A 20,512-nucleotide genomic window follows, 5' to 3' on the forward strand; every position below is an offset into this window, starting at 1 on the left:
CCCATAAACTTCAAATTAATCAGACTCCTCGCGCTTACACTCATCCGTTAGGAATCAGATTTCCGGATCATGATAATACATTGGAAGAACAAGGAAAAATAGGCTTGAAAACAGAAGAACAAGAGATTTTCACATCAAAACTATGATCGGATGACTGACCGAAATTACAAGGGACTTGTGTGTGTGTATATAACATGTCTACCAAAATTATTTTCAGAAAAAAAGAAGATCGAAGAAGAGGAATCTCAACGAAAAGTCTCGAGAAATGAAATTAATTAAAAGTAAAGCTAGCTCTTAACATATTCCTTTTCTTTTTTGTTGTTTCACATTTCCTCTAGCTTAGAAGCTTCTTTCTCTCGTCAGTTTAATTCGTAACAAAGTGCTGAGAATTACATGAAGAGTCAATACATAAGGGATCTTTTGGTCTCCAAGTGATAACCCAATGAGTGATGCATACCTATCCCCAGTAAGAACTTCCCTGCACCTTACGTAGATAACAGAACCAGAAGTATCACAGGCGACTCTAAAATTGGTTGGGAAGCACTTCAGACCCATCCTTATCTGCCCCCGCTGTCTCCAAGTGATAAACCAATGAGTGATGCATATGCTTCATCTTCAAGATATCTTGATTGCCTCAATAGTCCAACCAAAACCTCCTTGCTTTCTGTGTCATCTTTTTCTTCGCAGAGCTTAAAGAAGGCAGACACATTGACAGGCTTTGGCCTCCAACTCTTTGATCGTGCAGCCATAAAAGCTTCTTTCCAGCAGGATAAAGCCTCCGAAATCCTCTTCTCTCCCATGTGCCTCTCAACAAGAATCTCCCATGTACTTGAATTTGGCTTTCCTCCGACTTCGATCATATGGTTGAAGAAACTCTCAGCTTTATCCAAACTTCCTTCCCTAACATACCAACCCATGAGAAGATTTCCAATTCTAGGGTCAAAAGATGATTTCACCTGTAACCATTCCTCGTAAATTTTTTCTGCCCTTTTGATATCACCTAGCCTAACAAGAGTTGATATTATAACATGGTATCCCAAATTTGGAATAATTGGAAAACTTGTTTTGTAAACTTTCCACACACGATAAGCCTCTTCTTTGTTACCAACATTACCATAAAGACTTATGAGATAATGATAAGGTATCCGATTCCGGCCTTTTATCCTACTCTCCACCTGCTTCAAGCAATCTTCAGCTTTATCAAACTGCCCCATCTTAATGTACATTGTAGCCATTGTGCTGAATGTACTCCAGTTGGGATTAATGGTTCTGTCCAGTTTCATCTGTTCAAATATTTCTTCCATCTTTTCTGCAGATCCTTGTGATCCACGAGATGATAGCCAAATACTATACGAATATATATCTAGCGGTATGCTTTTCTCTACCATTTCTGAAACCATCGACTCAACTTTATCATACTCCTTGAGGTTCATATAGAGAGTCATCATCACATTGAAAGGAAGTGAATGCGTGGCATAATCTTTAATTCTCATTTTGTCAAGTAACGATTCTGCCTCTTCTCTCATTGTAGCCCTCACATACACATTGAGAAGAGCTCCGTAGATCCTCCTGTCCTTCAAAGAATCTGGCAGCTTCATGAAATAATCTTCAGCACCAGAAACTCCATGAACCTTGGCAATAAGATCTAACTGAATTGCAGCATCACTAGTGGATAATATAAACCTCTCTCCTCTGTCATTCATCCAATCATACACCTGAAAATCATAAAAGTTCAAAACTGAGAATAATGCAAGACAAGGCATATCATCCAAAAGATTTTTTGATATTGGGTGTCCGGGAACAACGTCCCAACTAATCCTAGGGGTGCACAGGTTCTCAGCAATGAGTTTTCTGCAAGTGCACCTAGGGTAATTCAAGGGGAAAATCCCCTAATCCAATCATGCACAGAGATTTTTTGCACCCAATAGGATTTGAACCTTAGATCTGGGGGGAGCATACCCCCAAGCCCAATGCCTATCACTTGAGCCAACCCCTAGGGGTTAATATCATCTAAAAGATAAAAATAAGGTATCCTGACATGGCTCATCAACGAAAAGGACAAAAGAGCCATAACTCAATGCCTCAAGGCTCAGCATTCAATTAACAGAAACTTCCAAGAGGTCACATGCATAGAATGAACTATTTTAATGATTTACGCTTACTACCAACCCATTCATATAACTTTTTTTTCTTTATAAGTAAAAGTAATTATATTAATACGAATGAAATAGGCATAGCCTGTGTACCAACCCATTCATATAAATAATTAGAAGTTCATGCCCTCATCAAATAAATTGAAGCTTGTGAACAGAAAAATCCGGCACAACTAATGAAAACCTTATCATGCGACTTTAGAGAATGAATTAGTTCAACTAAATGCTCATTTATGATAACTCTAGCATGTAGTCAAATAAACTTTACCACCTAATCCAATATGAAGCAACTTCTGAACAGAAAAACCCAGCAGAATAAATGCTCTTCATTCTTTGATTTACAGGAAAGCCAAATAAGAAATGCAGCCAAATAAAAATGATGGTCCCCGATGAGCATATAAAATTGCTATCTGATGCAAGAACATCTACGTACACTATTTATTGGAAGACCAAGAAACAGGTGATCCATTACATAAAATAGTGATCAAGGAGAATTTTTTTGTGCCTCTACTGGAGAACATTATCATTTGTAATATTTGGCCAAAATCCTTTCTTTTCTTTTTTTTCTTTTTTTTTTTCTTTTCTTTTTTTTGCGTGGAATAAGACTGCAAATATACAAAACTTGTTAATAACGCATCTGGCTTCTCCTTGACTTCTGATAAATCTACAGAGCTTGTTAACATAGCCCCAAATAACCAATTAAGTAGCTTTTACCTAAAGAGTAAGAAACATAAATGATGCACAAACTCGCAATCCCATCGAACCAGCACATCATTTATAAGGAATTCCACCAATAGCAACGGATACCCATTAGGCAAAACACACTGATATATCAGATGCAATATCAAATACGAAATCAGATTTTTGCTCAACAGAAAGATCATAGCAAAATAGAGAACAAACATGCAACAAAACAACGCTGTCCCATTAACCGAACCAGTCAATTTATCCAATTAATATAGAAAAATATCACTTACCCATTTAGCAAATACCTAAAGAATCACTAAACACCAAAAACATATTCTTTTTCTCAGTTATAACCCAAGAGCTTGGCTTTTCGGCCGAAAAATAGCACTGCCCGTTCAGTAAAACAGACCAAACACGTTAAATAAAAAAAGGGTATCATTGTTTTCTATAATTTTTTTCAACCTCAAGAGCTTGCTTGTGCTTCTTGTACTTCCTCAACTCCTTAACCACCCTACAAAGCTCCCATTTTGAGAGTTTCCTGCCCTCTTTCTCCCACTGGTTCAGAACGCTCGCAGAGCCCAGCTCAGGGTTTTCCATCAGCGATATGCTATTGTATATGGCGTTCCATTTCACCGTGGGTATGCGCTCAAAGTCCACGGTCCCATATCTGCGGAATCTTGAGGTTGAGCAGGTGACGGGGATGGACACGCCCCGGTAATTTGCATCTTTGGGTAGTCTCAAAGTGGGAACCCTGCATGGCAGTGGTCGGGAGTAGGAGAGGGATGATGAGAGGGAAGCGTTGTAGTGGTGAAAATAGGGTTTGAGAATCATTTTTTTGTTGGGATTTTGGAATGTTTATGTAAGTGCAATGTTATGAAAGAGTGAAGAGAGGATTTGATTTTCTGGGTCGGTCTTTGCCCTGGGAACAAACAAGGGACTTCTCAAATTTGTTTTTTCCCAGGACAAGAAACATAGTCCCTTGTTACATTTCACTTGCGAGTTCTTTGAATGACCAATGCCAGAGAAGTTACTGTAATAATATATACTTTATATTTATTATATAACTACTTTTAATTTTTAATTTTTTTATTTTAGATTTAAGAGATATATAATCTAGCTTTATTTTTTTATTTTAGACTTGAGAGATATGTGATCTAGATGATGCCACATCATATATGTAAAATAATTACTTCTAACAGTGACTTCTATCTATATTTATTTAGAATATACTATTACATGGTATAGTTTTATTTAAAATATAAATTTTAAAATCTTAATTTTACTTCATTTTTTTTATCTATGTAATTCTACTATTTAAATGTAGTAGATTGTATAATTCTCAAAATTTTATAGCTTGGACTAAGCAAACTTTTATTAAAGAAGTCTCTCATTTCTCATCTAATCATGTATGTTATTTTTAGTGTTATATAAGAAAACAATATAATTATATAATTAAACGGAAAAATAAAAAATATTATATGTTTGTAAAATAAGGATAAATATTTTAATGATAGTTAAGGAAGTTACTTTCTTTCCCTTTTAACTTAAAATAATAATATTTAAAAATTTGTAAAAAAACAAACGCTTCACGTTTTGCCTTAATTATTCAGGGGCACAATGAGCATTACACCAGTTTAGTCGGATTGCTAGTTTGTTTTCGCAGATGAGATGATATGAAATTAGATGAATTGAGATTAAAGTTAAAAGTTGAATAAAATATTATTAAAATATATGTTTTTAATATTATTTTTGTTTTAAGATTTAAAAAAGTTAAATTGTTTATTTTATTTTATTTGAGAATTTAAAAAAATTATAATGATTAGATGAAATGAGTTGAGAGGAATTGTGAAAACAATAACAATAAAACCGCTACCACTATGTGTTTGAAAACATCCAAGAAAATGATTTTCTGTGAAAATACAAACGAATTATCATACCAATAGGTGTGTGGATATTGCTGATTCACCGTGCATAATGCAGACGGTTCTGGCATAACCTTCTTCTATTTCTTCAAATCGAATGAGAAAAATAAATATTTCTTTCTGTTCATGAGATTCTTAGCTTTTCAAGAGATGTCATTTGGTAGAGATTGGAGGGATCTTTCAATCAACTGAGAAATTTATGATCGGTTTGAATTGTGGACTGTAAATTCTCCCATCTATCAAGGAAAACAACAAAAAACCAAAAAACAAAAATAACCTCTTTGGTCCAAAACATCCAAGAAAGTCTCTAAATATCTTTTCATACAGTCCTTTCAATTTCCATCACACAGAAGCTGGAGACTCAACATCACCAGTTTTCATGGCCACCAGGGGAACCAATTCCCCAGCAGCACAAGCCTCCTCGCCCACAAAAAGATCAACTCTCACCCGCAAAACTGCATGAACCAAAATGATGGGTATTCCACAGGCTAAAGTAACAAGAAGATGGATGGCTGAGCGTGTCAGGATGAGCTCAACCCCGGTCACGATGGCTAGCAAAGCTAGCACCAATCGTTTGTCAATAACTCTATGCAGCACAACAGAGTTGGGCAGCGCACGTAGCAGTAATAGGTATAAGCATGTCACAACCGTCATAGCCACCAAGAAAATTAAAGAAACCTTGCGCTTTGGCACAAGACTTATGAACAGTATAATCCATACAAAGAGCGTGTAGTACAGTCCAAAATCTCCCAAGTTTCTGATAATTCTGACGGCCGCGGCTTCAGGGCTTAAGGGGATGTTGAAAGGGCATAGGAGCTTGAAGTCGTCGTGCCTCTTTCGCGTCGAGTCCTTCGAATCGTCAGGCTGATCAGCCTTTAAGGGTGCTGTTGAGGAGGTAGCTGGCCTTTGCATGGTTCCATACGAATGATACGATGCCATGATGCTCGGACCTTGAGGAAAGAATGTGAGAATGTTCTTTTCAAAAAGCCTCTTAATGCTCTCTAGTATAAAAGATGAGATGAAATTTGATATATGAACTAGCTAGCTCCTCCTTCTAGGAAGGGAGTCGGGCACGACTTTGAAAAGGTCAAGGCATGACTAGGAACAGAGGAACTGACCAATAACATCTTGGTTATATTGAATACAAATTGACCACGCCAACAATGAACTGCCATTCAAGCGTCATTTGTTGGACCTGCAGCTATACAGCCAATCTCAACATGGACCAACTCTACCTTTTCAGTAAACAAACTCCCCAAGTGTTTCAGTCTTTCTTTTGTCTTTTTGCCCCTTCTTTCTTTATATTCCTTGTTGTAGTACATAAGGCTCTAGCTCTTGATGACAGGAAAGAAAAAATATTTCTAGGTGTAAATTGAGTTTATAATTGGCAATGTTTAGAATTACATCCCAAAAATTCTATCACTCCTTGTGTCTATAGACTTGTTGATGCCATAAAAACTGAATCTAGTTTGGCTTAAAAGCATCATTGCATTATCGGATGTAGAGCCAAACCCATCCACATTTGGATGAAAGCTACCGCTTGCTGTATGGGGTTGGAAATGCGAATATTTTGGATCTCAGTACAATCTTTTGCTTGGATCCATATAAATAAAAATAGGTGTCCTACTAAAAATATGACACTTGTGTTTTAATCAAGTCAAAATTGGTCTGAAAACTGGGTATGCTCTTACTTGGTATTCTAAGAACGTAAATTAAATTAGACAAAGAAACGAGTTAAACAACATTGCAGAACTGGCCACCGTTTCATCTTCAACAAAGTAGGAGCTCCATCGGGTACAGTTTGTTACACTCTTCAGCCTTCACATAAAATGAAAACTTCAAACAAAAGGTTCCAACTGCCCAGAAAAAAGCTTTGAAAAGTGCAAATGCAATTTATATAATACTTGGTTTCAAGTTCACGATACTGGACTTTACCTCATATAGTCACCAGCACCCTGGCCAATTTCTATCCATGACATCTTTGTTTAGTATGTTTCCATGAATATAAACTTTGGGTTCTTTAACCTGCAGAAGACATACAAAAGAAAATATTGATTGTTGAGCATATCAAACCTTTGAATCTGCATGTACGTTGATTCTCTACCAGTAAAACTGGTGGGAAGTGAGCTTGAAGACGAGCACGTGAGAACCCATTTATGGTGAATAGACACTTGAATCCATCAACAGTCGGATGTTCACTGCAAAGATGGGAACAATAATGAAATTACACATACAAAGAATAATTGAAATAAGTGCATAAAATAAAACAGCATGTTTTCTTCTCTTATTCACCTCAAACTGCCCCCATCTAAAAGGATAAAAGAAGAATAGTTTCTAAGATTTAGGTTCACCTTGTTGAAGAAGAATACAATCATAGGGTTATGTATTTAGCGTAATTTTTTTTCTTATTACCAATGAAAAGAAGATATTTATATGATATGGTAACAACACCCAAAGATGCACTAAGACTATGTCTGGTAAAATGGACGGCGAAAGGGGGGAAGGCTTTTTTTTTTTTTTTTGGGGAGGGGGGGGGGGGGAGTAGGGAGAAGTGAGAGTAGTCCATCTGGGGTGCATATTGTTTAGCAGGAGAGAACGAAAAGTTAAAAAGAATTTTAGCATAGAGGTATATTTTTAACGTAATTCTCCTGACTAAATGGCTCAGAGTCGGGGCAAAAGGAACATTTCGATAAGCTGAATGCCCACTATTAGGCGGAATGAGTTTGGTGGGCTTGCTTCACGTAGGATGAAGCATGCTCATTCAATCCCGTTTCTCAGTGTTGAGTAGGAAAAAAATATCAGGCAGCAATTGAGATAAGCGCCCAAACACATTTACAAACAGTTTCTCCTAAAACTCTATCCAAGAATTATTCTTTTTCCACGCTTGCATCTTTATAATTGATATCATCCCACTGTGTGTGTAGTATAGTGGTGACTGCTATGCATAGCACTTAATGCTTAGCTCTGCAAAATATCTCGGGAAGAAAAAAGAAAGGGCAAACTCTCTCTCCTGTGTATGGATGTTTGTGTATGACGATCGTGCATTCTCTCTCTCTCTCTCTCACTCTCTCTCTCTGTGCACATGCGAACTGACTCCATGAATGCACATTTTTGTGAGTGAGTGTGCCACGGTTGGATAAGAGTACACTATGCAGTACAGAAGTACGACTCCTAACCAATACTATTGAGTCCTCTGTGAGCTATTATTTAGGTCATTTTTGTCAGATGTGGTATATGATGAGGTGTGGCATATGATGAGGTGTGGGAACAAATACTCTAAATAGATACGCCATTGACATTAATTGGCCAATGGCTGCTTTGAGAATGAGAGAATAAAGAGAGAATGACGGAAAACTCACTTTATAAGATAGGTAAAATTTCTATGGCAAAATTCGTGTAATGGGATCCCTTCTTCTTTAGAATACCTGCGTTACATGGCAGTCAGAGTATAAATTAACATAAACATTTCACTCCATAGACATCATTACATACACTCAAATAAAACAATCTCAAGCATTCCATGGAACAATAAGCTATGTTTTCGACAAATAAATACATAAAGCATAATGACGACTGTCTATGTAATTACCGTCAGCAATAGCAAAGATATGGCGCAATCATAATTTTTTCTCATTCTTTCGTTTGGTTTTCATTTCATGTTTTTCAATTTTCATTTCTGGTCAAAGATTTTATTTATTATTTACCAATCTATTTATTCATTTATTGCTGTTGTTTTTTTATAATTCATCTAAGAAACTACTACTATTATTATGATTAATTTATTATTACCTTGGCATGCATCCATCAATCAACAATATCCACATAACAAAAGTTGTCACAGAAAAAGAGGCTACATATAATATTTCATTTTACCATTCCTAATGTTTCTACGATGTTTTAACCAGAAATGGTGTCAAAGAGGATGTCAAATGGAAATGGTCTAAAATTGTTATTTTTTTTTTTCAGCAACAAAATCAGACTCAAGCACAATGACTATTTTCCTTGGACTATTTTTTTAAATGCAAACATAGACTGAGTGATACATACAGTTCGTATAAAGAGTAAAACAGCCATCTTAAAGAAATGTAATTATGTTAAGAGTGTTGCAATGATTAAGAATATAGTGACAAAATAGATCACCCTGCACCATTTAACTGTTGTCCCTGAAATCATCCATTAGTTTTGTTCCCAACAAGTCAGTATATTCAACAGTGTATTCCTCCAAAATAGACAACTACCGATCAAAGACAGGATCAATCTGACTAAGAACTAATACTGTCTACCTCCACGGGAAATCATATTCACAAAAGCGGGATATTCCATTCATGGCTGAAAAGGGATCAATGTGCACCCACTGCTCATTTGTATTGTTAGCAAGATGGCCTGTCAAAACAATCAATGCTCAGTTTTTTCCCCAGAAAAGCATAATCTTCTTGAGAAATTAATTAAGGTAAAAATTGTATAGCCTGGATCTCAGACAACAATACATACCATAATTGCCGACACATCAGATGGTCAAAAGCTATTTTTTTATAAGAATGGTCAAAAACTAATTATTATGGCTCATTTTTAGGGACTGTATTTCCTCTTTTTTCTTTGCTCATTTTTTAAGATATTTAGTATTTCAAAAGAGGTAGTCCTTTCTGTCTCTTTAAGAGATAATTGATTTGGGATCAAAACAAAATTGCAACTTTTAAATTTTTAGCAATAAGCACACAGGAATATTAATTTAGAGGAGAGAGAAAGGGGTTAGGGAGAGGGAGAGAGAACTTACCAATTTGATGCAAATCTCTCAAAGCATGACCGCCAGGATAATTCTCTAACGATGCCATGAAAGTAATGATAGTACATCCTACACTGAAAATTTGAAAAATAGAAAATGAGTACAAATGCAGAAACAACATCTTTTATCCAAATTATTTGTCTACCTTTGAGAGTCAGATTTTCAAGGGCATTCTCAAGCATTCAATTATAAGTTCAAAAATATGATTTCTTATATTATGCAAGAAAATGTCTTCTTTGACCCAAAATGTTTTTCATCTCTATAGTAGATCTTTTCTCTTGTACACTTCCTATGTACTTGGGTTGCACCCCTCTGTGTTCTGAAAATAATTTTCTTATCAAAAAACATAAATAAGAAAGCCCAGTTTAGGAAAAAAAATTAAATCCTGTACATCAACCTTTCAAATAGGACATCCAAAAATGGTAGCCGACATCAGACTTAATGGCTATCCAAGGAGCAAGATTTCAGTCTCCTTTCAGTCGGCTTGGAAAAGGAAATGTTTCAAAATAGTTCATCAAAAAAAATTTCTTGATCAGCATTCATAAAAAAATATAGATGATAGACATGCATGAAGCTATTGGAAATGTGCATTAAACACTACTTATGAGCAAAGACGAATGAATTAACTACATATTAGAGTATCTTTTCGGCCTATACATCCATCTTAGTAGAATTACATTAATTATGTGCCTTTCAGGGAGAAATAATGGTTTATCATCCAACCTGATTAATAGTAGTCCCAGCATAATGAAATAAAGCAACTTCCAGAAATTTTTCTTCCTGTTGTTGTAGCTGTAAGAATTTGGGATACAAAACCACAAAATACATGAGCAATTGAAAGCATAGAAAGGCTTGAAAACGCACATAAATTATTGGCAAAATGGCACGCTTTCAGATAAAGGAATATGGAAGTTACACATCGTCTAGTTTTGAGACAATTTTTGTTTTTTTTTTAAATATTGTCCATGCAGCCTGTAGCAATGTTGCATGTAGAGAGCCAGATGAAAGCCAAAAAGTTCCAGTCATTTCATTGCATGGTTCTATTTTATTTATTTTCTTCTTTCCAAGCTACAAGTTACTACATTAAAATTGCTAGAAGACCAGCTATTCTACAAAGTTCAGTGTTTAGAAGTTGAAGAACGCTTGAATTACTTCTTCATAAAGTGAGGGCATATCAAGATGGATAAATGGTGAGATGAAAATGGATGTAAGTTAAAAGAAAACCAACTGAAAACCCCTGATCAGAATAGAAGTAACTGACTGACCAATGGTTCAAACCAATGTATATTTAGGCCAAACTCAAAGCTTCATTTATCCATTATAGTTGTTTTTTTTATTCGTCCATTATAGTGACAGGCCTAAAGAAGTGACAAATGTAACATACAAGAAAAACCAGCCATACCATTTTTCGCCACTCAAAACACTTTCCTTAAGTGGATGGATCCGAGCACGTAAAAGAAAAGAAGGGGGAATAAAAGTATGAGCTTAGGAAGAAGGTTTAGGTACATTTGGGTAATGAGATGAGATGAGAAATTCTCAAAACTTCTCAGACTTCTCACAATTTCCCTCCCAAATATCACTCAAACACAAAACACTGTTCAATTTCAAATCTTCAACTTTTTTCATCTAATCATTACCTAATCATTACAACTTTCACAAACTTCAAAACAAAACACAAAAATCAATACAACTTTTTCAAACTTCAAAACAAAAATAATATTAAAATATTATATTCAAACAAATTTTTAACTTTATAATATTTTTATTTAACTTTTTCTCTCTTCTTTCCCAAAACCCAATAAAACATTGTAACTCAAATCATTTCACTACTATTCACAGACCATTTCACTACTATTCACAGAATTATGAGATACTCCAAATGTCCAAACAAGCCCTAGACTCTTGCTTCATCTGACTACAGCTTTCTAGCAACAGTCCTAAGGAAGCGACAAGGCATCCCAATTTAACTTTCAAAAGGATAAACAACCTTAAATGATATTACGAGAATCCATATACATAGCCAACAAAATACTTCAGAGATTGATGAACATTCAACATTTGCAACATACATTCTAGTAGCTCCAATTGCTGCAGATAAGTTGAAGATTGGAACTGAACTAATAATGAAACGAAGCTCCTGCATCATCAAATTGACATGGTATAATGTGCCTTCTAAAGGATGAAAAATAAATAATTGAATATAAGCCAGAATTTTTTATTAAAAGGCAAAAGAAAATTTTATTAATAATATTGAAAATAGGTGCTGAGTACCGTATATAAGAGAAAGGAAAATTACAATATTTCAATGGCTAATACCTTGTGGGGAAGCTTAGAGTAAAGTATAACAAATGACAAAACTGGAAGCACGAAGGACAAGGCCCTTCTGTCAAGTAACAGCCCAATCTGCAAAAAAGATAGCTTTAGGACCCTACAACAGAAATTTCTGTTACTTATAAAAAAAAAGTTATTCTCCTTTATACTTCTGACTAAATTTTGGAGCCAAAACCAAATCTTAACTAATACCCTTTTAATTCCCAATCAATCCCAAAAATCCTTTTGCATGGGCCCTAACATGGCACACTACCTATCATTTATCAACAGGAAAAGAAATCTCTAAAGGAACAAGGTTATGATTCTTGATACTGCCCAAAGTATGGCTCACAAGTACATGACAGCAACATTGTTTCCATTGTGTTATTTTGCACCAACCTTCCTTAATCCCAAAACTAGCATTTGGATCAACAAACGTCGATACATACAGTGTTTGGGTTCACCCTTATTGATGATAGGAAACCCTAATATTTACATTATAGAAACTATAAGGCACCATCCAAATGAAACTAAGTAACCATTTTCAGCAGTGAAAACATAATGCCAAGTAGCACCATAACAAATAAATAAGGGAAAACCTAGCATGATAACATCTTGCACTTTTACAATAGTTTCCGAACTCACCAGAAACAGAGGATATGCAACAAGCAATGAGCGTGGGAGCGCTGAAGTGAAGTACCAGTGAAAGGGATGTGTCTAACAAAACAAGATGTTAAGGAATACAGATAGTGTAAAATTGGTGAAATAATAATCTCAAGCATCAGTAAATAATAAGATTCCACTAGCTTACGAAAGAAAACGTCAGATGAGACTTCTCTATGAGTAGACATAAAAAAGGAGATATAAAAGAAAGATCGCACTACCACACTTAGTCACTTCAGTATACAAGCAGGACTAGTCTTTTATTCTCATTAACCAGTATACGGCATGTCTGCAAGCAAAGCTGACTCAGCATTGCCTAAATGTAACGCGAGTGCATATAGTATGTTGCAAACAGATAACTAGCTTGGATGCATATGCTTATGAGGATCTAAATAAATAATAAATAAATCACATAAATAGAAGGTGTAATTCAATATTTTCTATAGAATATCAATTGTGCAACAGATCATATCTGTAATTGAAAAATCCTTTTAAGAAGGATACACCCCACTCAGAACTTCGATTCAGAACAGAGTTGAACCAAAAAACTTCAAATTCAGGCCACAGTATCCTCTTCCACATAATTGAATCAACAAAGATGGTAAGACCTGTGCTGAGGAGAATTTAAATACTAGATATTAGTCCAGGAGCTGTCATCATGTAGAAAATACCATTAAGATGTAATAAAAATGTGTATATATACTCAACATTAAAAGAAAAAGATGATCAATTAACCAACCTATGCACAACAGAGCCATCCCAATGCAGCACTTTAATGCCTTCCATAGTGAAATTGACTTGGTCTGTCATTGATACTGTTAAATTCTCATGTATATCATTTTGTTTTTGGATGGGTAAATTCTCATGTATATCATATAAGGGCTGAAAAGAATGCATGAGTCTATCTTGGAAATAGTGGAGATGAAGGCTTAGGAAAGCTACATGTGATGGGGTTTTGGCATGGGTCCAGTTTCTATTGAAATTGGATCCATTAGATATGGGACACGTGTCCTATAAAAAGAAATAAGCGACACATGTTCCACATCCAAGCGAGTCCAATTCCAGCCTTGCCCTATGAGAGAGAGACTCTTCTCCTCGACACTCAAAGAAATAAGCTCAAGCTAGGAAGTTATGATGTGCCAACTGGGGACTTCCTATAATTATATTTTCTATTAAGCTGAAGTCTGGTAGTTTGCGTTGATTTCTTTTAAGGATCCTACTTAGTTGTGTCAACCCACAATGTAATAAAAGAGTTATTCTTTGGTAAACTAAATTCATCCAAAACTTGAGGCATACAATGCAAAGCATGCTATTGATGCATCACACATTTTGGTCTATAGTCTATTATGTTCCTACATTATCGCATGTCTTTTAATTGAGTTGCCTTCTTTGGTAACTGGTAGATAGAAGTTTTAGAGCTTTGGATGTCATAGTACTTATGCTACAGAAGTATCAACAGTTGCCATGTTAAGAATCTTGAAGTAGGAGCGTTGAAGCCTGCTATTGTGGAGTGCAACATTATAAAATCATAGAAATCTAGATATGCCTAGCATCATCACTGTAATAGTCCTTGAGCACCTGGATATGGCTGCTAGCATATTCTATTTCCGGTTGGCTCCTCTCATTGGATAATATAAGCAGTTCTAAGTAGGAATGATACTTGGATCTCCCCCCCCCCCCCCCCCCCCCCCCCACCCCAAAAAAAAAAAAAAAAAAAAGAAAAATTCTCATGCATTCCTCTTTTATGTATTTGTGTACCATTTGCTAAATAAGAATTTTCATTTATATTGTTCAACCAAGTTCCTTCTCAGTACTTTCGTAATAAATTATAATGACAAAAGAGTATCAACCTGGAAATGATGAACAGGGACAATAAAATATATGAAACTATGAATCACAATGTGGCCAGATCCTACAGTGACAATACAAGAGAAAGGGGGCAAAAAAATAAAATAAAATAAAACAAAAAGAATTGATATGACAAGCAACCTACCAACAGAAGCATCAGTCCAAGAGGGCCAAGAAGTAACAGCATGTCACATCTAAAGATGATTGTAGCAAAAATCTGTTATAATTAAAAAACATAGAAATGTAAAAATATCTCAGCAAAAGCCACCCATGCAATTACTAGTTAAGCAACTAAAATAATAAAAAGATTCTATAAATAAGGAATAACAGCAAACATATTGAATTACAGATTGACCACGTGAAAGCATAAGTATCAGAATCCCAGAGAAAAAAGTTGCATTCATAGTTCAATAACATTTTTTTTATAAGTAAGAAATATTTATTAATCCAGTAATTAGGCATAGCCTAGGTACACAGGAGGTATACCATTCATAGTTCAATAACATACACCCAATCATAAACAACTAAATGCATAGATAGATACATGGGCAAATAAAACACTTACCAAACAATTTAATGCAGCATAAAAGTTCCCCTTCAACCAATGTCCATAAGCCAAATTAACTAAAACATATAGGAAAAAGAAAATCAGTGCCAGCTGCCATAAGATAATTTGTTAATGAGCAAACTTATAAAAAAATCACAGCAAGAAGTGATTACCTGCACCAAAAGCCAGTATATTAGGAAGAGGTCGGGTACAGTAGAACAGCAAGTGAAACTGGAGTGCAGTTAGTATTACGAGGAAAGCTTCTACATGATTTCCAAACTTATCTCTAATCTGCTCAAAAAGAAAATCCAACTTTTCAACCTAGATCCATTAAAGATTAAATACCAAGAGGCCAATACGTTATAGAGAAAATTGATTTACAAATCCAAATTAACGTTTTGCATCTTTCATATCTTTCTAAGAACAAGCAAAGTCAGTTACACATTTCTCTAGGCAACAATTTTGATTAAAAATATCTGGGTAATAATGGGGTTGAACAATAATTTTTTTCTGATAAGTAAGATGTTTTATATTGAGAATAAAAAAAGAGCATAAGCGGAAATTATTGGTTGAAAGATCAGAATTTAAGGTGGCATGATATCAGATTAAGCCAGATCCTCAAAAATCTTTGGCAAGGGTTCACCCTAATGGTTCATGGATTTTCTTGTCGCGTCTTTTTTTAATTGCCTAGTTTTTATTCTATATTTGTAGATACCACTATCAATAGTTATGGAATCGCATCATTTTGGCTGCAAAAACATGCATCCTAAACTCAACCTTGTTTATGAGGTATCCTGGCCATGCAAGTTGGCCATGGCTTTGGTTTTAACAGAGTCAATAAAGCTAATCAAGAACATGCAGCATCAGTCTCTTATTTCCAATCAAGATTTAGAAAGGTAGATGTTGGGTCCTCATGCAAGCTCATAGCAACATTCCAGGCATAAGTACATGCAAATAAAACCAGTTGCTCAAGAAGGAAAAACATCAAGAAGAAGGAGTGTACCTGAAGACGGAAAAATCGTAGCATACTTAATATGATGCACCCTAATGCCATTCGAACTAGACAACAGTAGAAATAGATTAGCTTACTTCAAGGGGTAATAAATATAAAAGACAAAATAACCATAAGTTAAATACTGATTCATATGAAATTGCCATAAAAAAATTATATATGTTCACACTGATGTCCACTTTTTGAATCCTTGAAAAGGAAAGGGGCTAAATGCGCTGCTAATATTACAACTTAAATATGGTTATATTATATATATATATATATATAAGTGAGTTCTTGTGCCCGACTCCCATAACTAACAAGCCTTCTAGGCATAACAAAAAAATTGTATCACCTATTCTGGATCTTTATGTGCACATCAAAACTAATAAGCCTTCTACTATTTGCTATAAAATAGATGATTTAAGAATTTTTTAGTAAATCCTTCTGTATTGGACCAATATATTCAGTTTACAACAGAGAAATTCTTCATAAAAGATTTATAGTTTCGAGTCAAAACCACTTATAACTACAGTAGACCCTTTTTCAATCACAAACCTAAAAAGAAGCGCAAAGGAAGTGCTGAAATTAAAATTAAAAAGAAAAATATTCAGCGAATTTCATGTTACGGATGGTGCAGCACCTCAACAGAACCAACTTTCACTCCAATCTAAGATAAATAAATTCATATGATTATTCCCAAGTATTCAAATAACTCACCTGCAAAAAGACCATAAATCTTTGGCAAGTGCAGCAATTTCATTGCCAATATAAGTGGAGATGCCAAAATTGATACAAGCAAGGCTCCTACGAGAATGACAATATTTTGTAAGGAGCTAATTTAATGCTCTTAGAACACTTGACCTACTAGAGGAAATAATTTAATCTTCATTCAACTATTTCATATAGTTAGAAAAAATACATTCAAACTGTAGTATGCTGACCCTAACGGAATGAATAAGCACTAACCCTAACCATAGAAGAATTGAAGATTACCAATAAAAGTGCGAGGAACCACTCCAGGGAACTCCAAATGATCATACTGATTATGGAAACAAGGATCCAAACTAAACAATTAGATCAAAAGTAGAATTCCCAGCTTAATAGAATATGCAAAAGATATTGAAGATACAGACAAGTAAAACTTACATTATCCAAGTGATGTCGATGATAAAGAATATCATGCATTGCCTGGGTAAATAAAAGATCGACAAAATTATAATTAAAAAAAAAAAAAAAAAAAACTATGACATGCAATTAGAAGTTGGTTCTGAATGATGAAAACAGAATGTCGAGAATACAGTCTCAGAATCTTCAAGCCCTCTATGTGGAATCAAATGGTTCAAGTTATGTCCGGTTTAAGACCTATTCGGTAGACTCGAGTTAAGGTTCTTGTTCTGTCTAGCATAAAATTTCAAATCGTCTCTGCCACATAGTTGAATAATATTGAACAAAGTATAGGGTTCTCACTCAGGTCCCAAACACTAAAAGGAAGAAAAAATTTAAGGTTCAATGTTCGAAACGAATTAGTACATAAATCGTATATCATAGTTAACATTGATGAGTGCCCAGTTTTCTCTTTCGCTCTCCGTTTTACCGCTTATACAGATTTGAGAAAGTAAAGTTATAATCTTCATTTCCCGAAACGACTTTTAATCGGCAACCAAAAGCCAGGGCGCTTAATCCCGCAAGTCGAGCAAGTTTCTGCAGTATAACACTCAAAATTTTATTTATTTATTTGATACTCCTAGCCCTTCCCTTTTTCTTGGAAATTTAACAAGAAGCAAGTGAAGCTTCTTTTCGCTTGAAATAAAAAAACAAAACAACTAGTGAAAAGAATACCTGAACATTGAAGCTTTCTTCAACCTTAGTGTACGGAACCATGATCACGTAGAACGCAGCAATGGATCCCAACAGCAAATCGTAACCGTAACGCTCCAGACATGTTGAAGATTTTGGAGCCATTGCCACAGCACAGCGAGAGAGACAAGCAGGCAGACGGACGGAGAGAGGTAGTGGCACAAAGGAGCACTTAATTGGGACACCAAGTATAGCAATGTTGTTTATGGGGTGGGCTATTGGGCTTCTAATTACGTATTTTGTTTAGGGAAAGCCCATTCTAGAATCCATTTTGTTTTGAGGCTTATAGGATATAACCTCAAGTTTAGCTCGTCTCCACCAACAAATCAATATCGTAGTGTTCAAGCTGGGCTGAACAAACGGGCCCGAATCCTGGTCCGTCTGCTTCAATCGCCTTATCCTTGAAAATAATTGGATGATTTTTCACCCATCATCCATACTTTTTTTTTTTTTTCTCGGCCATCATCCATACATACAAGTGGATGGATTTCTAGGCTGATACAAATCTGTCGATATGTCCTAATTAATATATAAAAAGTATTATATTTTTTAAAAAGTTTTGCTATACATCAGTCATTATTCACCTTTATACTCTACATCTGACAGTTTTTTTTTCTTTTTTTCATAAGGTGTGGGTGTAAGATAGTGAATAGTGACTGATGAGAATAATTATTATTTTTTAAATGACAAAAAGTAAGATTTTAAATGTTAAAGTAAAAAGATTTCAAATTCTAAATCCATTTAGGATTTTTCATGTCTTCCCCACTTGAATATATATATATATATATATATATATATATATATATTTTGTTGCCATCTTTTTGCAGCCGTTCTAGCTCACCTCACCCATGCCATGATGCCACCTTTATGCATGTTGCCACCATCAATATTATTGTTTGAATTCTCCTTTTCTCACATCTATTTTGTTCTCTTCGAGTCTCTTAATTTCTATGGGTGGGGAACGTGCAAACCTTGCCCGTATATATATATATGGCAAATGGCAGGCCGTTCCCATAGTTTCAGCTCATTTTCTCTAGAAATATGTACATAATGGTTTAGAAATCTAGCTAGTTTTTAGTTTTAGAAATAAAATATCATGTGCGCGTTTTTGTAAACTCTGTTTGTTTACCTAAAAACCTCAGTACCCTCGTACAACCCAGAAAACCAATATCTAAAAATTGTACTATCCCATATATATTTAGACATTTTTTAGAAAATCTTACGTACGTACCTTCAAAACCCTAAACTTAGGTTGACAAACACAGACCACTTTCCGTCGAAACGTACGCGTTTGATCTTAAGATCACCGGCCGACAACTAATGAATTAAGCATATTATATATATATATATATATATATATGTTTGAAAACCTATAGCTAATTAATTATAAGTATCATATCATGTTATAACGATGAAATTCTTTCTCGGCATTGCGCTCGATCGAGAATCTGCAAATCATTAATTAATTCGGAAATAATTTTTCATGCCTTATATATACACTACGTACAAACATATATATATATATATAGGCCATTAAAGTACTGGACTGTATCACTTATGAATTTATAATTAATATAAATTAGTTTGTATTATCATATATATTATAATAATTAATACAGAAATTATAGAACTTAAAGTTGGGAGCTAGGGAATACAAATATTATAATTAAGTGATCAGTTGGTGAAGATATATTGTTAATTAAGCAGAACATTAATTAATTAATTCCCTATTAATTGACAGCTCATGAATTAAGAAACTTAATTTTGAAACAAATTAATATATAATAAAGTAGATAAGGGACAATGGGTAGTAAGACAAAGTGGAACCCACCAAATATCCGATGCCTCACTCTATCATCATGAGATTTGGAAGTCTTTAGAAATTGATTGAAAAGGCCATGATTGCTGCATGGAATTCAGCATATATATGCGTTCCGCCTGCATTGGCCTCTCTCTCTCTCTCTCTCTCTCTCTCTTATTGCTTCAAATTGTGATCTTTTTAGAGTATTATTTATGACACTTTTGAACTTTGAATACAGAAATCATGAAGATGTCGGATCCGTAGGTAAACTTACTTTTTCCAGCTTGTTGCGCTAAGTGTTTAGGGATTGTTTGGTAGTATTAATAATTCTAACGATGTTGCTTGGATCAACATATAATAGGTCGACTTCATTACTACTGCACTTTCACTACTTTTTAAGGCTCCAATGGCACAACAACTCTTTCAATATTTCCATTGTGCCTCTCATCATGGAAACAAACACACTAACATATATAGGTTTCTCTCTCTCTCTTTCTCTCTAGTGATCATCTCTCCATCCATTGAAATTGGAGATCAAGCATGCACGTACGTGTGTGCACATGAGAATAATTACTTACGTAGAAGCACTTGTTATATATATGTGCAGAGAATATATATCGTATTTCAAAACCCTAAAATCCTCCCCGGCCAGTACTTATAACAATTGACTACAAACATCCATCTGATGATCTCTTTCTCATGCAGGCCGGAGAGGATCTTGCGCTGGGAATTGCACATATATAAATATATATATATATATATATATATATATACCCTTTTTATTAAAGTTGTTCTTGTTATCATTACCAGAGCTTATTGGATTAATTATTTCCATTCAATAATAGTACTTTGCCTTTATGGTATATATTCAACTTTGTTCATGCTCAGTATTGATTGAAACGCATTATTTTGGTAGAATATTGTATGACCTAGCTGCTAGTATCATG

The 20,512-nt window shown here is 34.8% G+C and overlaps 3 protein-coding genes across 5 annotated transcripts; all 3 read right to left on the reverse strand.

Annotated features, from left to right (window-relative positions):
• Window positions 1-245: 245 nt before the first annotated feature.
• LOC121239594 (pentatricopeptide repeat-containing protein At1g02150-like) lies at window positions 246-3,825 on the reverse strand. Its single transcript, XM_041136869.1, has 2 exons — window positions 3,303-3,825; window positions 246-1,715 (listed from the first exon to the last, which is right to left on the reverse strand). The coding sequence occupies exons 1-2, from the start codon at window positions 3,669-3,671 to the stop codon at window positions 558-560; spliced, it is 1,527 nt and encodes a 508-aa protein (XP_040992803.1). The 5' UTR covers window positions 3,672-3,825; the 3' UTR covers window positions 246-557.
• A 1,115-nt stretch (window positions 3,826-4,940) lies between these two features.
• LOC121239292 lies at window positions 4,941-5,701 on the reverse strand. The gene has a single exon (XM_041136501.1). The coding sequence runs from the start codon at window positions 5,699-5,701 to the stop codon at window positions 5,105-5,107; it is 597 nt and encodes a 198-aa protein (XP_040992435.1). The 3' UTR covers window positions 4,941-5,104.
• LOC121239291 (dol-P-Man:Man(7)GlcNAc(2)-PP-Dol alpha-1,6-mannosyltransferase) lies at window positions 5,574-17,926 on the reverse strand. Of its 3 annotated transcripts, none has more exons than XM_041136500.1 (20): window positions 17,747-17,926; window positions 17,054-17,095; window positions 16,901-16,946; window positions 16,625-16,711; window positions 15,917-15,972; window positions 15,087-15,204; window positions 14,932-14,990; window positions 14,512-14,583; window positions 13,258-13,321; window positions 13,023-13,126; window positions 12,501-12,572; window positions 11,862-11,948; window positions 11,615-11,682; window positions 10,269-10,337; window positions 9,537-9,619; window positions 9,046-9,145; window positions 8,122-8,187; window positions 6,867-6,960; window positions 6,698-6,787; window positions 5,574-5,712 (listed from the first exon to the last, which is right to left on the reverse strand). In XM_041136500.1, exons 1-19 carry the CDS (start codon window positions 17,867-17,869, stop codon window positions 6,707-6,709), a joined length of 1,491 nt encoding a protein of 496 aa, XP_040992434.1. In that variant the 5' UTR covers window positions 17,870-17,926; the 3' UTR covers window positions 5,574-5,712; window positions 6,698-6,706. The 3 variants fall into 3 exon arrangements, with proteins under 3 accessions (XP_040992434.1, XP_040992432.1, XP_040992433.1); XM_041136498.1 differs by lacking the exon at window positions 5,574-5,712 and adding an exon at window positions 6,368-6,580; XM_041136499.1 differs by lacking the exon at window positions 5,574-5,712 and adding an exon at window positions 6,368-6,618.
• Between the last annotated feature and the right edge of the window lie 2,586 nt (window positions 17,927-20,512).

This window comes from Juglans microcarpa x Juglans regia, chromosome 7D, assembly GCF_004785595.1.
Source record: "Juglans microcarpa x Juglans regia isolate MS1-56 chromosome 7D, Jm3101_v1.0, whole genome shotgun sequence".
Classification (NCBI taxonomy): Eukaryota; Viridiplantae; Streptophyta; class Magnoliopsida; order Fagales; family Juglandaceae; genus Juglans; species Juglans microcarpa x Juglans regia.

What these genes read in the sequence shown, in the direction of transcription:
- LOC121239594 (XM_041136869.1), bottom strand. Translation starts at nt 3,671, where the DNA reads ATGATTCTCAAACCCTATTTTCACCACTACAACGCTTCCCTCTCATCA. An exon ending in AGCACAAGCAAGCTCTTGAG is followed by an intron (nt 1,716 to 3,302) that starts GTTGAAAAAAAT and finishes TATGATTTTCAG; the next exon opens with GTGTATGATTGGATGAATGA.
- LOC121239292 (XM_041136501.1), bottom strand. Translation starts at nt 5,701, where the DNA reads ATGGCATCGTATCATTCGTATGGAACCATGCAAAGGCCAGCTACCTCC.
- LOC121239291 (XM_041136500.1), bottom strand. Translation starts at nt 17,869, where the DNA reads ATGGCTCCAAAATCTTCAACATGTCTGGAGCGTTACGGTTACGATTTG. An exon ending in AAGAAAGCTTCAATGTTCAG is followed by an intron (nt 17,096 to 17,746) that starts GTATTCTTTTCA and finishes TTATTTACCCAG; the next exon opens with GCAATGCATGATATTCTTTA. An exon ending in GAATATGATTTCCCGTGGAG is followed by an intron (nt 8,188 to 9,045) that starts GTAGACAGTATT and finishes CATGTAACGCAG; the next exon opens with GTATTCTAAAGAAGAAGGGA.